Source organism: Stylophora pistillata, chromosome 2 (assembly GCF_964205215.1).
Source record: "Stylophora pistillata chromosome 2, jaStyPist1.2, whole genome shotgun sequence".
Lineage (NCBI taxonomy): Eukaryota > Metazoa > Cnidaria > Anthozoa > Scleractinia > Pocilloporidae > Stylophora > Stylophora pistillata.
Genome location: NC_142520.1, coordinates 21,885,187 through 21,905,087, shown reverse-complemented (window position 1 = coordinate 21,905,087; position 19,901 = coordinate 21,885,187). Strand labels below are relative to the sequence as shown.

The window sequence follows — 19,901 nt, the reverse complement described above, 5'->3', positions numbered from 1 at the left end:
AAATTAGTAGTCAATCATTTAAGTGGGTTTATAATGCAGGGAACAGTGGCCTGTCTTCATCCAAAATTAAAAAAATTAAAAAAAATTAAATAAAATTAACAAGGTGTTTTTGTAATGATTACATAAGGCATTGGTCTGACAAATGGTCCAAAAAGGCTAAATGCCTGGCACTGCAAACCTAAAAATAGTATTCCACGTTTGTTTAAAAAATGCAGAGGGATTCTAAAAACTACATCAGACGACAGATTTTCCCAAATCAAGCAATTTGACATCAGTGATTGCATGGTATGCCCAAATTATGAGATTTCTTCAACTAAAAACACCGACAACTTGAAATTTTTGGGATCCCTTGTCAAACTTCGTACGTAAGACAACCACCTAATTAAGTCTCTCAAGGAGTTTGAAAGAAGCTTTCGGAAAGGAGTGGACATCATAATATGCACTTGGTAAAATAAATTAGAGTGAAACCGTGAAGGGTAAGATGCTATAAAAACAAAACATAAACAAAAAATATTCGCTCCGAGTTCCAAGAGGAGCTAGGTCACGCTGAACCGGGGGTCAAATAACGCATTTATTTCAGTTCAGGTCTATTCAACTTGTCGTCAGTTTGTTCCTCCCAAAATCTTCCAACTAATGATAAACGAGGTAGGACACACTTACGTACATCAAATGACGACTGAAACGTTATTTAGTATACCATGACTGTGCATAACACGTTGACTCGTGTTAACAAAATTTCCTGCCTAAAGATAAAACCCAACATTTTTCACTTACGTCAAGATCCCTCCAGTTACTGTCCATATAAGACATTCCCAGAGAAAAAAGTGCAATTTTAGTGTGCTTAATGTTGCTTTACTTGTTACACTTGTGATAACTGCACATTACAGAACATGGAAAAGGTGAGGCCCACTGTAATGAAGTCAGCGGTGCATAGCAGGAAGCAAAATCTGGAACGAGAAAGCTGGTGTCGCAAAGCGTGAAGTAAGAACAACGGAATATGCTTTCAGTGTTGCCTTTTATTTAGCTAGCAGGCGTAATTTTGGCGGGCGAGTGCTCAGTGTTATCTTTGACGTTTTTACAGCAACGGAAGGCGGACAGAGAAATAAATATTTACAAAAGGGGGCGAGCGAGCGGCGGTCAAAAAGAGAGGGGAGGTCAATGGGGGAACGAATATTTTTCGCCTTTCCCCATTCCCCACCTCTTTTCCCCACCGTTGACTCTAACTCCAAATAAAATATGGCAAGTTTAATAAACGATTGCACGCTTAATTCGCCCTAATAAGATGCTTGCACTAGAGCCTTTATTATTTTATTTATTTGTTACTATTATTATTTTTTTTTTATATTCCCAATTTTGTCAACTATGAACCTCTATTTTTCGGAAAAAGTGTCCTGTTGCATACTCTGTTGCCTCACAATTATGACAAATTATGTTTGCTTTGGAGGTCAAGCGGTGGTCCCGCGCCAGGAGCAGTTGGAGGGTTTAGTGGTGGGGGAGAGGGATCAGAAGAATATGGTGTATGAGGCAGAGGTGGTGGGTGCTCAGGGGAGGCAGTGGAACCCATGAAAAACAAGCTGGAGTGAGAGCAAGCTCTCATTGCAGTGGCGAAGATTGCTCAGGTATAATTGGAGGAAACTCAAATGATGATGGTCTTGTACAAATTGCCGAATCGCTAGGCTTATTCCTAGGGCGGGGTCGAGGTCGTTGGCCGAGGGCGCTACTCAACAAAGAGGGCGCAGTTTGTCCAAAAGGCTTACCGAAAGTGTATTTCTCAAAAAAGCTTCGCTCAGCGTTTTACAACGAACAAATTATTAGGGATAATCGAATTAAGACTGAGTGAAAGTTTCATCGATTAAATCAAATGTAAACAAATACTTTTTTAACTTTCCGGAATACTTTCTGTTTTTTTTTTTGCTGAGGTTCTTGACCGCAATATAAAAATACAAACAGCATCCCTTTGTGTGAAGGGACCCTTAGGGTTTTTGTTTGTTTGTTTGTTTGTTTTAATCTCTTATTGGTTGGCTGGTGAAGCTTATTTTCCTTGTGTGATAGGCATGTCAAGTCGGCGAATTATAAATGAAAGCGCGAAACTTCTGATGGTGAGGAATTTTTTCTGTTTTTTTTCTTAAGATGGTTCTAGCTAGCAAAGAGTTAATTAAGATATCAAATTTTTCAGTGTTAAATTCAAATAGATCAGAATAGGTTACGCTTTGCACCCAATGTGGAAATTTTTTAGAGCATTTTAAAATACGTGGTAAGCTGCAGATACTAACGAAGGAGTAGTAACGTAAATGATAATGATAATGGCAATGATAATTATTCAAACTCAGTCCGCCGTTGTTTCAATTTTTTCGTTTTATTGAAGGAGTAACTGATGTAGAAAAAATATTCTCAACCATGGGAAAATATCATTTATCTTTATTTTTGAGATCTGTTTTAAAAAATAAAAACAACTAAATGATACAATAATATTTGATGTGGAAAATATCTGCGTCAATGATGGGATCACCTGGGTTTATAAATTGAACACTGGTGCGAACAAATGAAATGTCGGTTGCTGAAAAATTTTCACTGCAGCATTTTATCGATTGTCCAGTCATTCCAGTTATTTTTCCATGAAGTTATCAGCGCTTCCTTCAAAACTAAACTGTAAATTCACTTTTCTATTTTTGTTGGTCGTGTGTCTTTAACAAATTACGTGATGGAAATTTTTGTCTTAACTTTGAATTTATTATTAAAAACTGCAATTAAACAACAGCTGTAAAAACCTTAGCTTTTCTGTGGATTAATTTTCTGCTGCTTATGTGGATAAATTCGATCGGGCAAGGTGTAAAAGTGAAAAAGGGACAATCGATTTTCAGGTACTTAATGTAGTAGCTTTGCTGCTTTCCCATCTTTTTGTAGTTAATTATTTTATCCCTCTTGCGGTAAAAATCTTTTATTTGTTCTGTGTATCGCAAAATAGCTTCCTTGCTGCTGCAGATGTCGATCCTGTATATGATGTTGTGTTTGTTTTGTATCTTAACCGAATATTTATTCTACATTATTTATTTCTGAAAGGTATAGTTTGTTGTACAATTCGTTTCATTTTCTCAACAATGCATTTGCTGCGACGTGGTTTCAAAAGAAAGGATAATGAAATGATTGCAACATGGTACTTCTGTAAAACTGATCAGAATTTAATTTTTCTCCATGAACATTACCATAATGTTGCGTAAATTACTGACGAGAAACAAGAACGACAGTCAATTCGTTAAAATGTTCAAATGCTTAGATACACATGGAGATGTAGTGGTAAGATCGTAGGACTCAGGAAAAACTCTACATGAGACTGTCTTCTTTCTACTGATGTTTTACATTTAAACATAAAGTAAAAAGGCGGCGAACAATTAATAAGACGCGAAATGTAAAGGTTTGATAGTGGGAATTTTTTTCCTTTCTGTGAGCCAAGAGTTGGGATATTATCAACTTTTTCAGTGTTAGATTTCGATAGAACAACCTGGGTTACGCTTTGCACCCAATGAGGAATTTTAGAATTATTTTAAAACATAGGAGCAGCAAATGATAATGATAATGGTTATGATCATTATTCAAATTCAATCCACCGTTGTTTCCCTCTTTTGTTTTGTTGAGGGGGTATTCACCTATGTACAAAAATATTTTCAACCAAACGAAAATATCATTTATTTTTTAGATATGTTCAAAATTATAAAAAGAACTAAGTTTGTGTGTCATTGATGGAATCATCTATATTTATAAATTGAGTTCTGATGTTAACTAATGAAAACGTCAGTTGCTGAATAATAGTCATCTTTCGATATGGTCATTAGGTATCAAATTTGTGTTTAAAAGTCTTCATTTTTCTGCAGCATTTCATCAATTACCCAGTTATTCCAGTTATTTTTTCATGTGATAATTAGCGCTTCCTTCCAAGCCAAAGTAAAATTTCTTTTCTATTTTAGTTGGACGTGTGAGTTTAACGAATTACGTGATGGAAATTCTTGTCTTAACTTTCAATTTATTGAATAAACAAAAAACAAAAAACAAAAAAACAATTAACAACAGCTGTAAAAACCTTTGCTTTTCCCTCGATTAATTCTCCGCTACCTATTTGGATAAATGCGTTAAGACTCTTAAAGTGGAAAGGGACGATCAATATTCAATTACAGGTGCTTAATGTAATAGCTTTGTACCTTTCCCTTCTACGCTACGTAGTTAATTAATTCATTCCTCTCGCATTGAACTGATGCGAGTAATTTGTTCTGTGTAATGCGAAAAAACTCCATTGCTGCCACAGACGTCCATCGTGTTTGTTTTGTACTCTAACGGAATATTTATTCTTTGCTAGTTATCTGTGGAACGTATAGTCTGTCAATATTCGATCGATCCGTTTAGTGTCTTAAGGTTCAATAAAATTACAGAGAAATTAGTCTACTGTGCATTTACCTGCATGGTTTCAAAAAAAGGTATGAAATAAGTGAAATATAGCGCTTCTGTAAAACTAATTAGAAGTTTATTTTTCTCCATGAACATTACTACAGTGTTTTGTTAACCACTGGTGAGAATCACGAGCCACAATCAAATCGTTAAAATGTCGAAATGCATGGAAATTTAGCGGTAAGATCTTCGGACTCTTCAGTGGAAAAGTCTGCATAAGAGCGTCCTCCCTAAATTAGTGTTTTGCATTTAAAACGCATACCGTAACTACAGAAAAAAAAAAGAAGAAAATTTGGCGGCTAACTTATTGAGCCAAGAATTTTAAAGTAAAATTCATTGACAAATGTCAGATAAGAAGAAGTCAGTTTGTGAACGATGAAAAATATAATTGCAGGGTGAGGGAATTTTTGTATGAGAGCGAGAAAAAAAATAACCTATACAACTCAGTTTGTTGAGTGTTCCAAAATTTCTAAATGCAACACTACATTTCCTGTTCAGAAGCTGCAAAACACCAGGCGGAAAGTGAGAAGCAGTTTATTTGTGATGACATCATCTCCATTATAAATATACTCGAGAACTTGAAAAAGCCGGATTGTTCTCAAATCTAATTTTAATTTTAATTCTCAATGCAAAACGAGACAAAATTAAACACGCTAACCTTACTTCTACAGAAAGCAGACTTAAAACACGTGATGATGATAATTTCAGTGGCTAAGTGGAGTTTCATCCTCTTTTTCTGTAAGAACCACAGCTAAACACGACTGTTGTCTACAGTATAAGCTAAAATGATAGGCATTATGATTTGTTGTCTAATGGGAGGGAACGGAGCCCCATGGGTAGCCGTCGTGGGAGGGGAGGAAGGGTAACTTGTTTGGAGAGTTCAGGGAAAGGGCGAGCAAAAGGAGGAAAAGAGGAAAGGAAGAGAGGAGAGTGGGGCGGAGTGGGGACTCAAGGGTATGCTATTTAATTGTTATGTTCTTTTCATCAATAAACCACTTTCCTTTATCCTTTAAAACACTTCGCTTAAGGAAAACTAACTTGTAAACGAAAATCATTCGGAAGTTTCATAGTTGGAGGGGGAAGCTCAGTTTTGCAGAAGCTAACTGGATCTTAATCAGATTATTGAACTCAAGCCCTGAAAGAGGAATTCTTTTCGGCCTTTGGGTAAATGCACTAAGGAACGACTAACGTGCGAATGTTGTTTAACATTTGTCCTGCATTAAATATTTAAGTTGTACGGTTACCCTTGCAGTATGTTTGGGAATGGTACGCTCCTCAATCTGCTGTTAATGTTTGGAATCGTCAGGGCATATGTGGGAGGTTCTTTTCCTGCTCGTTTGCGTACGTATGTAGTGGACTGTGCAGAATACTGCAACATAAGATCTTTTCAATAGATTGGGGTCTAACTAGTGGTTTTAGAGTGCTTGTACAGAGAAGACCTTGGGACTAACATGGCGGAACTTGGCATGTGGACTTCCTCTTTAGACTTTCTCTTTTTCTGGGTCGATATCAATTTAAAATTTATTTATGATATCTATCATGTTTTTGTTGTTGTTGTAAATTGAGAAATTTACTTGTCGCATTTGTTACAGTTTTGTTGAAGTATCCTCAACAAGCACAAGGATGGAAAAGAGTCTCCTGGTTTATGAATTCAAAAGTTCTGTCAGTTCCAAAAGGAAAATACGTGGAACTAGACTTTACCATACACAGCATGTCATGGGTTGTGACACCTTGTGTTCGGGGTTATTATCTTGAGATCCATGATGGCATTAATCAGTCAGCCAATGTTCTTCGAATGTTCTGTGGAGATCACAAAACCGCTGTAGTGCGATCCAGAGGACGATACATGTGGTTAAGATTTTTCCCCAATAGGGGGTATTATTTTAGAGCATACTACATCGGAAGATCCTTCAATCAAACAGGTATGATGTTCTTTAGGTAATTTTCTGTATAAGGCACACGGTTAAAAGCTTTAGATTCAACTGGAACGTCACAATATAGATCAAATTATATTCAAGAAATGCAACCGACGATGGCCTAGAAGGATATGGCAGTATCTATTAGCTTATCAAGTGGCTTTATATTCACGATTAAGTTCAGATGCAACGCGCGTTGGTGGAAAAAGTGTGCTCTTTCTGTGATTAAAACACGGAACCGGAGCAAAAGCTTTCTCGCCATCTGCCAATTTGCATAGGGCGTTTTCACATGACGTCACATTTCTCGCGAGAAAGTTTAGTCGCCATGTTGGTGTTCCACACTTTCCAGATTATGCGAACACGCTCGATCCCCACGTGAAAAAACATTATTTAGAGAAGATTTCTTGTGTTGGAATCGATCCTGTCTTGATACCAGACAAAACATACTATCCAGAGTGCCTGCCTCCTGTCGAATCCATGGATTTATTGTTGTTTTTGGTGCTTGACACGAGTTATTACACTAAGGACCAATTTAAGGCGTATTGAAGTTTGCAGTCTTATAACCAATTGGTTTTACGGTTTGTAAGTAGCGTTAAAGAACAAAAAATAGGCAGCAAATACATAGTGTCTGAGAAAGTCCGACACTCACAAAGAATGAACGATCTATTTGTCGCTCTTTGGATAATAACCGAACACAATGGTACGGTTATCTTCGCTCACTGTGTGGGATGCATGGCGTGTCAAGGGGAGTGCTGCGCGCACATCGCAAGTATTTTTTTTCTCTACATTGAGACATGGAATCGGATAAACGAAAAATTAGCCTATACATAGGTAAAATGCACCTGGCTGTAACCAACCGATGTGAAAGAAGTTCCTTATGCCCCAATAGCTGACATTGATTTTCGGTCAGCAAAGAAACTTCAACGAAATTTGGATGAAACCATCAACAATTTGACGACTACCGATCTTTCGCAGCTTCTCCTGAAACGAAGTGCCGGCTGCAGACCCTATCGCGTTCTAAAATATCATCAGTTAAGTCATCTCTACTTGTCGCAGAGATCCACATTCTTCATCGCTCAGAAGTAAGTTCTTCGGTGCACTCCGGCTCCTTGATTGACTATAGCACATGGGACACGACAAAACCTTACTTTTTCGACGTTAGACCGCTTCTTCCCTGTTTTGTTCGTACAACTAATGACATGGCAAAGAACCATAGTAAAGAAAATATAAATATTCCACTAACGTCTTCTCAAAACTGTAAAATGTGCTCCAAAAGTTTACTGTCACGATACTCACTGCTGGTTATCATGGAACACCAAGATAGCGGATGAAGTCGGTTACCATCACGATAAAGAAATTTGGTCACGTGAGTGAAAATGCTATTTTTTTAATTTTTTTTTTTATTCCATTAAATGAAAGTGAAATTTCGGAACAAGCGAGCCGGCAAGTAGCAACAGCGGAAGAGCCAAAAAAAGGTTGTAAACATGCCAGGCGCCGTAATTTGCATTCTTATAACGTGAGTAGAGACGAAAATCCTCAAAGAGAAAACGAAATGGACAGTCCAAGTTTTGAAGGTTTTCACGCTCAGTTCGATCGTAAGCTGATGTACGGTAATAAAAATAAAACACAGCTAACACCCATGTAATATACATGGTTTCGTGTTAGTAAAACAAAACAGAACAAAACTGGAATGATGAAAAGTATAAACAAACTGGCAGAAATGTTAAAATTCATGCAAATCCTAATGTTGTTGGCAGAGCGACTGCAATCAGGCTGAGGTTCATCGCGGCTAGCTCATCACGGCAGTCTCTGATCATCGCAGTATAGCAAGCCTCAGAAATTACGTCACCCGCCCTTCGAGTGAAATGAACTAAGAGCTTGCTCTGATATCGTTTTTGCTGCTACTGTATGAGTGGAAGGCCACATCAGTCTCAGTAGCTGAGTTTTATGGCGCTGTCACTCCGAGCAATCTTCATGTTCCTGTGAATTCGGCTGCCGTTCACCCATAAATTTGCCAAACTATTTCTGGTTGTGAACTATTGCAGAATGAGAACTTTGATGGTTTCACATTTTGACAGCTTAAGAGCGAATTTTTGAGTTGACCGAGTGAAAATCGAAAAATGTTGCACACAGTCGAAAATCCAAAACCTTGATATTTTTCGAATAAAGGCTGATAGTTTGGAAACAAACTGTTTGGGGCTTGATATTTTTCGCAGAGATACCTTAAAGTGAACTTAGAAATTTAGACTGGCTTCTTTCTAGATTATTCACGAAACTGAAACGGGCGTCGGTAGCCGTAAAATGAAAGCAGTGCCTCGGATATAACCAAATGAGCTTTGTTCATAATAAACGCAAATTAAAGAAAGCAAGCTCGTACCAGTTTGATATTTTTGTATAGGAAGGATTGAGGTGTGACTCAAGTCTTAAACGGGACCATTTCATTTAATTTGGAGCTTATGGAAAGCTTTCTAAAATCACCAGTATTTCAATATTTCACCAATATATTCCAGCAGACTTTCAAAAATCGTTTTCCCTACGCGGTATAACTTAGAATCAATCCATGTTCGGCTCATAATAAGTGGAAACTGTTTTGTTTTAGGAGATGTAAAATCAGTTTACTGCTTTTCATTTCCGTACGGAAAAACCAGCCTGAACTTTGTGAAAATCGTAACACCGTTATTTACGTTACCACATAATCTCATTGGGTACCCCGTGGTTAAATCCAGAATTCTAAGCACATTTTAGCGGTAAGCACCGTGTTTGATTAGGCAATTAAAACAGTAGGCTAACCACGCATAGCTAACGACGGCAGATTGGTTTTTATCCGTGTGACTACCGTTTCATTTCCGTTTTAATTTTATTTCCGGTTTTACGTTACGTTCGTGTCACGTGACAATCTCTGGTGGGATTGCACATGCTTTGAGATTTTTTGGGGAGAGTTTTATCTTCGCGTAGTTGTTTTGGTCAGCAAAACACTTCTTTAACGTGATTGTGATCGTGATTGTACTGCGATCGTTATTGCGATTTCTCTTTCTTTAGCGTTTGTACGTTATCTTGTAACGCTGCACATGGATTAAAGGCGAAAGCTACATTCCTTGCTTCCGTTTCTAATTCTCGTCCATGGCGTAATTGTTCACAATAACACTAACCTAAGCTAGCGGAGGGCGTCCGTTTTTCTTTGCAGGTAACCGAACTCACTTAAATCTTAAAAAAGTTCTAGGGTTAAAATGATTTTAATTGTGGACTTGAAAGACGACAATTCAATCTTTTAAACCAGTAGGTGGAATGTTCTTTGCCTAAGACGTCGAAGACGGGAAGCAGTCTGATACTACTCCAGATTTAACATACTCAAGCGTTTGTCACGCAGGACAGAAACTATCTCAGTCGAAAAAACACGTTTTATGGTTTTCGGTCAAGAAAATAACACTTTTGATTAACTTGCTGATTAGATAGTATAGAATATGTTTCTTGGAAGAGTGTTTCAAACGATACATCGGCGTTATATCCTGTGGTATTATTTTAACATCGGCGATAAATCGTTCAGCTCCTCGCGACTCATCGTTTCCCTGAGTGATATATCGTTTGAGCTCAGCGATATATCGCCCCATGTAAGGTAATCCGGAATCCGGAATCCAGGTAATTTTCGTCTCTGGAATCCGAATCCATGGCTTTGGAATCCGGAATGCAGCTAATGGAGTCCGCAATCCAACCATCATTGTAATCCACAATTCAGGTTGATGTAATCCAGTCTGTTGTGATGGTTCCAGGGCCTCTTATCGGTCTTTGTCAGACACCATTTCGACCGGGCTTTTCGACTTTTTTCCCCCTTTGCGCTTTTGTAGTCGGAGGTTTGGATTCTTTTCCTGTTTGGGCGCAATTGGAACTAAGTTTGGGATTTTAGGTAACTTCAAAGAAGGATAATATAAAGTATCCTTATTCTAGGTCGTAGTCTCAATAGTCGCGGTGGTTGCAGTTACTGGCTTCCTTCAGGCACATGTCATTAGTATCGCTCAAAGAGTCACATGTTGCACGTGGTGTCGACGTGGTCTCTTTTTCATTCAATCCAGATTCAATCACTCGAAATCAGACATCTCGAGAGATCACATGGGATAAATTCTCAATAGATCGTTATCAATCTTTGCCAGCATAGAGATGCGCAAGAATAAGCATGAGCCGGAAAGGTACGTACGTCTATAAATTCTGTGTTTGTGACTTTGTGATAGAAATGTTTTGGCGGCGTGGTTTTGAATAGATCAGCGCGTGTGAAACAGAAATAAACAGAAATAGCTTCGAGCAGCTATTATCTGTCTGTTTCTATCATGATCAGAATCATGAGCTAACTATCTTACAAATTTATGTATAGGAGTCCAAGAAAGAAAGAAAGAAAAGCGGAGAAAGAAAAGAAAAGTTCAAGGTCTGTGGAGTTGTCGTTGTTTGTTCTGTTCGTGTTCTCTGCTCAACAAGCGGTGGTTGTGCGAACACTTATTACTGAAGCGTTTCTGTGATCAAAATTGCATTCGAAGGTGACAGTGTTTCCATACCTTTTACAGAAATTCTAATTAAATCGAGCAGTTCATCAAAGAAACGAACGTACAGTCTAACTTTTTGTCGAGCGTCGAGGTTCGAGGGGCTCATGTCGAGGGAGAGGGTAAAATTTTCGAGGTTCGGGGGTACCTCTTTTTTTTATTGATAGAAAAATTAAACCGAATTCAACTAAAATATGTTAAAATGATTAAAGAAAAAAAAAAGCAATTTTTTTAAGATTGCCTAAAAGATATTTCGAGTGGGGGAGGGGTGAGGTAGTGAATAGCACGTGGACATGCCAGTTCCTTTTTAAAACCTGATCAGTTTTCAAAGAATCAAACTAAGAACCCACATAAAGCTCAAGTTCGATCATGTCGAAGCTCCAGACAATAAAATTTCCCCCGGCAGAATTGGTCACATCTACTGACCTCTAAGTTAAACGACAGATAATATCGGCAAGAAGAAGTAGGCACCATAGTTCTACTCCCCTTTGCAGGCTTCGTAGGTTTTTACGCAAGACGTGATTGGCACCGGCTCGGGAAAATTGGAATACAAACCTTGGTGGCGATTTCCGGTGTCGGTAATTTCAGGCCTCATGGGTATTGCAGTGGCAGATGGTGGAACCGTGTTCTTGTCCTCCAGCAAAGAACACCCACTGTTCAGCTTGAGGGAAGAGGAGATGCTTGGGGTTATAGAAACCCTAACAAAAGTGTGTGGAGAAACTGCAGGCCATCGTGATGGTGTCCAAAGTTGATGGAACAAGCCCACTGCTTTATGCGTATATCGAAACTCTGTTTTCGTATGCGATACCGGTAACAAAGCAGTAAGAATGTTGACGTCAGCAAAGAGACTGATCCCCCTACAAAGTAAGATGTAATATGCAAACGTGTTCCGACTCGACAAGAAAGCCCAAGAAGAAGACCTACCACGTACATTTGAAGATCATGTGAAGTTTGTCGAGGAGTTGGTTGCATTTCTCTCTAACCACGAAGAGGAAGCCCTGGAGAGGACAGGCAAGCGGAATACCAACGGCCCCGACATGACCATACCTCGATGCACCCGACAGTCCTTCCTCATAGTGCTGGAATCGCTGACCAGCATTACAAACACGCTCACGGAGATTGGGTATAGTCACCTTCTGGACAGGATCTGTTTCGAAAGCATGACAACTTTGGGCGTGGAATGCTATTTGAAAGGGATGCAAGCAGACTACGACATGCCTACAGGGGCTAAGTACGCTTACAGAAGAGTGCGCTGCGTAGAAGACGATATGCTGCGCATTTATCAGAAGGATTTCACTGGGCCCAATTCGTTTTATTCAGAGAAAATTATCAAAGGTGAACTCCCAAACATCAAGACGCGACCAAACAAGCAGTCATAAAATCACTGAAGGAACAGGTAGCAAAGAAGAAGACGCAAGGTAAGAAACTGTGATGCTAGAATTTTCTGGGGAGTATGGAACAGACGTAAGACAAGAAAATATCCGCTCAAAAACGAAAGAGCTAACTGGCACCCTTCCTTATGCCCTTAGTGTGTGTCTCACTACCTTCACAGCCTCGTTAGAGGAAAGTGAAGACGTAACAACAGCCTACCAAGTGGCACTGCGGAGTACGGCTGTGCGGGTGCAAACCACTTACCAGAAAGACAACATATTGGCAGTAAGACACAATCGTAGAAGAGAGATCTACCCTTTCTGGCTAGCAGTTCTTCTGGAGGATGTACAAATAGAAGTGAATGGTGGAAATTTTGTGCAGCAACGAGTATCCCTAAAGTGACTAAACCAGACAAGTGATTCACTAACATACACCTCCGGTGATGTCTCTAATGGGAATTCCCCTAAGTGCATTCTAACCCGAGTACTCGACTTTTCTTCCAATAGATCAGACTTCATTTTAACAACAGAGGAGGATAACAGGCTCTGTAGAATTGCTAATGGAGACTATGGTGACGATGATGACAATGAGAATGAAAGGATGAGAGAGAAGTATCCCTGCCGATAAGACTGCCGGGAGTTAGTTTATCAGAATGGAGGACGACATGGTTTATTTCAAGATAAATGTTTCTGTTGCCAGCGTAGCTAGTATTATAGTAATTGAACTATCTTCACGCTATTTTTTGGTAAGCTGTAAATGAAGTGTTACATTTTTGTGTGGCAATTAAAAAATTCGGAGACGAATTATGTTTGAACATGAAAAGCACTGATTTTGGCAATGTGTACCGTGCCTCTTTTTTCTTGTTGACGCTGTTAACGTTGTTATTATTAAAATAAGAATAGCCCATCCTCTTTAGTATTTCCTCAACGATGTGGACTCAATGGACTCCAGAAACCGCTCATATATTCACAATCCTCTCGGGTAAGGCCAATAGCTATATTTTATACCTATATTTTATATAAGACAATGTACACTTCGGGTAAAAAGAAGAAGCTTTTTTTGTGAAAACCAAGTACAAAGGGAAAATAGAATATTGAAATCTGGAATCCAGCCACGTATGGAATCCGGAATCCACGAATGTGGAATCCGGAATACACAGACATGGAATCCGAAATCCACAGCGTGGAATCCGGAATCCAAGACTCTCTTGGATTATCTTACGTGGGGCGAGATATATCTCTACAGTTCAGCGATATATCGTTTTCGCCTCCCTGATACATCGTTTACATTCAACGAGATGCTGCCGCCTAACGATATCTCGTTTACACTGAGCGATATATCATTTGCGGTCGGCGAGAAATCGGCGCTAGATCGGCGAGGCAACATTAGACCGCTCGGCGAATTCTCCTTCAGACTGATACTGTATTTGTAGTAAGCATAGTGTGTGATTCTATTCGAATGTCTTTCTCTTAACTATAAAATCAGATTTTGTGACGACAGAGTAGTCAGCAGGCCATTAGCCCACGAGAGAAAAGTCAAGTTTCGAAGTTAAATCGAAAATGAGAAGTCCACGCTTCAGCGCACTCATTGCTGTCAACTGATAGGAGAAGCGCCTCAAGCCGTAGCCGGTCGTTTCCGACTAACGCTTCAATTCGATCGACTGCCGACCGTGTTTGAAAACTTTGAAATCCATTTTACAACTGTAGGAGGACCCCCCCCCCCCCCAACCCCTTGAAAACCCCTCTGATAACTATTTTTGATGGATAATTATTAGACTCAGTTGTGAGTGAATGAAGACACTTTGGCACGGGTTTCTTCGGTGACTAAAGGTGTCATCGTTAGATGGAGGGATACTGAGACTATTCCGTTAGAATAAAAAATAATGCGCCGATTAACTACAGGGAAAAGCATCGACATGGCCTCCCCCCGGGAATTTAACTTTTGAAGATTGGTTCCCGCCCCCCTAGGCCAAAATCTCGTTCAACTACCTTTCCCAAGTGCTAGTTTTTTGTGGGTCTCGATGAGGTTAACTGTTAGCCGTAAATCGGGAAAAAAAATCAGCCGTTAGGCATAAAAATTGACGTATTTTAACCGCAAGTCATAAAAAATAATAATAACCATAAAAAATTAAGAATTAGCATAATAAAATTGCCAAAGTTTTAACCGTTAGCCGTAAGAGCCATCTGCCTATGGAGACCCTCATTTGATTGTCACATCTGTTGATGGAACTTGACTACTAAAGTTTCAAAACCTAGACCTAGACCAATATTCAGAGCCATTAGTTCGCTTTAAGTACTTCCATATTAACGATAAACCATCAGCGTACCCTTGGAAAGACTTGACACTTCCCGTTCAAATTCGCTACCGCACCAAGGTAAAGTTCAAAGGACAACAGTCAAAAGCCCGTGGGTTGAACCGGATGTTAAAACTGCGAGTTAAAGACCACATATAAGAAGACAAGAAAAAAATTCAAACCTGTTATCATGAGTGACTCCTTTTCTACAATGAATTTCTAGCAGAAAAACGTAGGCACGAGGACAGTTGCAACGGCAGTGTGACCCTCTCCCGCTCCATCCACCGCCTAAGGAACAGTGATTCCCTGAACTTATCCGATAGCTGAAAAGTGTGTTAAGAATTGTCGCTCGATCTAGAATAAGATATATTTCTGCCTCAGCATGGGCTGTACTGCTTACAGTCTTTAAGTATTCAGAAATGACGTTTTACAGCACGATATGAGCTGAAGTATCAAAAGTATCACCTTTTTCTCGACTTAGATGTTTTGGCTTCCAGCCCAACCAATCTCCGCGAGTTTTTTAACTAAAACTGGGAATTTGGGAAGAAAACTCTAAGCTCAGCTAAGCATGTTTCAAATGGCGCACCATTCATTATACATTTACCTCCAATTCTTGTTGACCTTATTTACAGCATTCTGTTTCCAGCCCCACATACCCCTAGTGTCCCCCTTCTCCTGTTTCAGTTATTTTGTACTTTGCCTCTGTTTCGTCTTTACTCTGACTTTCCCTAATCTTTTTTTTATTTTACTATTCTTATTTATATTTTTTGCTTTTTCCCTCTGCCATGGCTATTTGATGGTTTGTGTTCTGCTTATTGGCTCTTTTAGGTAATTTTTCTATGACATTTAACTCTGCATGAAATCCCCGCTACTTAATTAACAAATCTCACAGCAATATCTAGCTGATTAAAAAAAAGTATCATGTAAAGGAGTTTATTAAAAGCGTTATTCACGGATATTCGCGGCCGCAAAACTACAAGATGGGAACAAGATTGGAAGAATTTCAGTCGAACGTGACAAATGCTTGTGTATCACATCAGCACTAGTTTAAGTTTACTTCCCGTCTTCAACGTCCTTGGCAAAGACTATTTGACCTACCGGTCTAAATGATTGGATTCTCCTCTTTTAAGTCCACAATGACGCTCCGTTCTATCCTAAAACTTTCTTAAAGCTTTATTGTATTCGATTATATGCAAAGAAAAATAGCTTACGGGATGTGTTATTGTAAATAATTTTGCCATTAGAATTTGAAACGAAAGCAGGGATAAAAAAATAATAAATAAATGACAAAAACAAAAACAATCTGCCGCCGTTAGCTGTGCAAGGTTAGCTTTCGTATTGATTTCCTGATCGAACATGGTGCTAACTGCTAATACATGTATGTGCTTGGAATTCAGAATTTGACCACGGAGCGCCTAATTATATTATGTCGTGACGTAAATAACGATGTTGTGATTTTCACAAAGTTCAGGCTGGTTTTCCCGTGCGGAAACGAAGAGCTCTAACTACTTTTTATATCCCCGAAAACAACACTATGTCCACTTATCATTAGCGTAACCTGAAGAGATTCCGGCTCATACCGCATAGGAAAAAAGATAATTGAAAATTTGCTGCGAAATGCGATATTAGGAATCTGAGGTATTGGTGATTTTTCGAAAGCGTTCCGTGAGCTCCAAATTAAATGGAATGGTCCAGCTCTAGACTTAACCCATACCTAAATCCTTGTTATACAAATTTATACAAACTTGCTTTCGTTTACGCTTTTCATAAACAAAGCTCAATTGCCTTTACTCGAGGCACTGATTTCCGCCATTTCACGGCTTCCGAAACCCGTTTCAGTTTTCGTGAATTTGCTAGGATAAAGAAGCAAGTCTGGAAAGAAATCTTACCACGTTTTTAAGTTCACTGTCAGGCATCTCTGACTGAGCTATGACGAAAGTCATTTTTCGGTCGGTGTGCCACCTCTCACGCGGGTTTGAAAAAAAGTCGCTCTCAAGTCCTGTTTTAACCAATCAGATTACTTGAACTTTTCTAACAAAGATTCTGATTAGCTTAGTGTAGCCTGCTTTATGAAAGTACAGAGCACTCTGACACTATTGTTTGCTTTAAGAATAAATTTTCTTCGATACTGAAGGTCATGCGTGGGAAATTTAACAGATTCTTTAATGTAAAATAAATAGAGGCATTCGATTGCGGTATGCCGTGTTCTGTTGTGAAGCACACAGGAGGAAAGCGAGAGCTCTCAAGAGGTAAGGAGAAACACTGAACTACGTCTCGTGTTTCTCCTTTCAATCCTTTCGTGCTCTAGCCGCTTCCTACGTGCTTTACATTAGAACAGAGCACATACAAGGGTTTTCTATTTGTTAGATGAAAATAGACAGACTAACAGCCACAGATAGACGCAGAGAAACAGACAGAGAAAGCGATCGACAAAGTTCTTTATGACTTTATCATCAAAAAAAAAAACAATAAATAAATAAATAGTTCTCATATTGCAATGATATTTTCAATTGCACGTACAATGTTTTGAACTTGCGTATCATGCCTACAGTTTGCTTGTTCTGTATGGTACAGATTATCAATCTAGCAGTTACTTGCCTTAAAATATATATTTTTTTATCAATTGCCTTATGTAGCAACACTCACAATGAAAGAGGTACCCAAGACACAGTATGTACTTTTGAACAGAACTTCCAGCCTGTGGTGCCCAGTGGAAGGTGCGCCAGCTCCATACATTGTGTGGAGAAAAAATGGTGTTGTTGTACAAAATAGCACCAGTATCAGATATCAGCTTCTTGAAACTGCCGAAAATACTGCAAATTACAGCTGTGAGGTACGAAGAGGTGAAAAGATATCATGGAGAGAAATCAGCCTCAACATTGAAAGTGAGCTTTTTTCTTACACCAGTGTGATATAACTATATAAATGATTGATTTTATTGCCTTAACCTGTATTGTTTAATGAATTGCGTAGCATCTTGTTAAATTTCTAAGCAACTCTCCTCCCCGGCTCGTCACCCGTGATGTAGCGGCTCCCTCAAGCTGCCCCGCTGTTCTACACTATGAAATTTGTTCTTGGTTGCCCCTTAATTTGTTATGGTATTATATTGTCAACTGGTCTGCCTCCCTCCCATCAGTTGAGACCTGATGTTTAAAGGCACTGATTCTAATATATCCACATGTCGCTTTGCGCCATTTAAATATCAATCTTATCCCACCAGCCGAGCATGAGACCTATTTATCAGAGTTATTCAATGTTCTTTTGCCTCTAGGAGGACTGAACGCCTTTGTATTGCTACAGTTTGAGGAGAATGTTTGTTTTAGTTGTAAAGTTTAATTAATCATCTTCTCTCGTTGCTCTCCACCATGAACCATCCACTGTTTTGTTTGTTTGATTTTCAGACTAACATTTTTGTAGTGTTTGTCTTTCTTTGGAGACTATCTCCCTTTCCTCTTAAAGCAAATTTTCCTCGATTTTAAAATTATTTCTTTACCGATGGAACGCAAACTCTGTGATTATGATAATTACGCTTTCTTAAGGCATTAAATTTATTGAACGATCCTTTATGTCTAAAATTCAGGGTGCCCAGGCCCCTGTGAGTGCAGCATTTTAAAGGGAACAAACAACAATCTGCTTCGAGTGAACTGCAATGGGAAAGAATTGATGTCATTTCCATGGAAAATTCCCCTCGCAACAGCAGGCTTGTGAGTATAAATGAGAGATATCGAATGTTGAGGTGCCCTGCTAGTTGCATAGTAAAGTGTAGATCATGGAGCAGGTGAATCTCATTTATGGTAGCTACTTCTAGATCAGTTTAAATAAATCTGTTTCACATAACTGCAACTGCATCGTAATAGGGATTGATAATGATCTGTTCAATAACAAATAATACATAGGAGTATAATTTCATTATTGTCATGGGTATTGATTATTTGAGTATTTAAGGATCTGTACAAAGTACTGGAACAGAAACAATAGGACATAGGTCCCCTTCGAGGTTTAAGCTCCAACAAACCCAGCCATCACACCCCAGGGGAGGACATCCATCACTCAGCTAGTAAAATAAATAAAATAAAAAAAAAAAATTTAAAAGTTCTTAACGTGGAGAAACACTTAGTTAGAGGCTAGTTTACAGGTTTTTCACCAAACAACTGAAACAAATATTTCAAATTGAAAATAACATTATTAAGAATCCCAACTGGCCGAAAGCAAACCAGTTGGCAAAATTACAAGCATGGCCAAGGATTTGGAACTCGGGTCTACCGTGAAACAAATTCAGATAGTGGCCAGGGCGGGACCTGAACCCGGGAGCGGCGGATCGACCATACTGCCTTCTAATAATCTCGTGCGTCGGAAATTAACGTCTCTTACCCCTAACCCTGCAGGAGACAAGACCTCCATTTATTCGTCCCTATCCGAGAAGACTAGAGTATAAAAAAAATTGGATAGACTAAAAAATATGGAAGTAGCCTTATTAAGCACAAACTTTCTTTTTACTCCGCTGTGGGCAGCTCCATATACGAATAATCCAACTCATCCTCCCCCTGAGAGATTAAAACCACGAAGAATGCTCTTCACTAAAATATGCAATGTTTGCCTTATACAACCGACCAATTCTTTCAAGTAGAATGTGATACAGATTGTATTTCCTGTCCATACCTTGCGATATAGGCCTGAATGTACGTAGCATGTGATTATGCGCCTTTACAAATGAACAGGTGTTCTATAATCTTAAACAATTTATTAAGACATTTTGTGTGATCACTCCAACATTTCCCGCTGCAAACCTTTCTTGTTAATTTACTCACCCTATATCCTCTAGTCAGTGCTGCCCGGCTTATTACGAATACGGAAGTACACAGCAGTGTGCAATGTCATAATGAGTGATGGAAGGAGGGAGAAAAAGCATTAAAAAAAACTAATTAAAAACAAAAATAATTAAAAACGAAGAATACAAAAAGAAAAAAGAAAAAAAAACTTGCGTGACTCAATTAATTTTGTTCCAAATCATAGCGTAAATGAGAACGATCCTTCGCAGTAAAGCACTGCGAAGGATCGTTCTCATATACGTCTCATAACCACAGTTCACACATATGTTTCATATGTTTGTTGTTGTTTAAATCATAGCGTGTTGTCCTCTTTAGGGACTTTAGATGTCAAACCAGAAAGAAAACATGAGTTCTTGGGCAACATTAGTTTAATAACGTGTATATTGTAGCCCCCCATAACAGTACGTAAGAAAAAAAAATACAATTTTTCAAGTATACTTTATTCCCTGAAATTTGTTCTCGAATATCCTGCAATCGACTTTCCATTTACTTAGTTTTGGTTGGGAGTTGAACAACAACCAGTTGAAGA

The 19,901-nt window shown here is 38.9% G+C and overlaps 1 protein-coding gene and 1 pseudogene across 1 annotated transcript; both read left to right on the top strand.

Moving 5' to 3' along the window:
• The first annotated feature begins 2,791 nt into the window (after positions 1-2,791).
• On the top strand, positions 2,792-19,542 carry LOC148737766 (cubilin-like). Its single transcript, XM_088748231.1, has 5 exons — positions 2,792-2,861; positions 5,109-5,175; positions 6,030-6,359; positions 17,180-17,428; positions 18,124-19,542. The coding sequence occupies exons 2-5, from the start codon at positions 5,130-5,132 to the stop codon at positions 18,249-18,251; spliced, it is 753 nt and encodes a 250-aa protein (XP_088604357.1). The 5' UTR covers positions 2,792-2,861; positions 5,109-5,129; the 3' UTR covers positions 18,252-19,542.
• Positions 11,795-12,933, top strand: LOC148737767 (uncharacterized; annotated as a pseudogene).
• Positions 19,543-19,901: the final 359 nt, after the last annotated feature.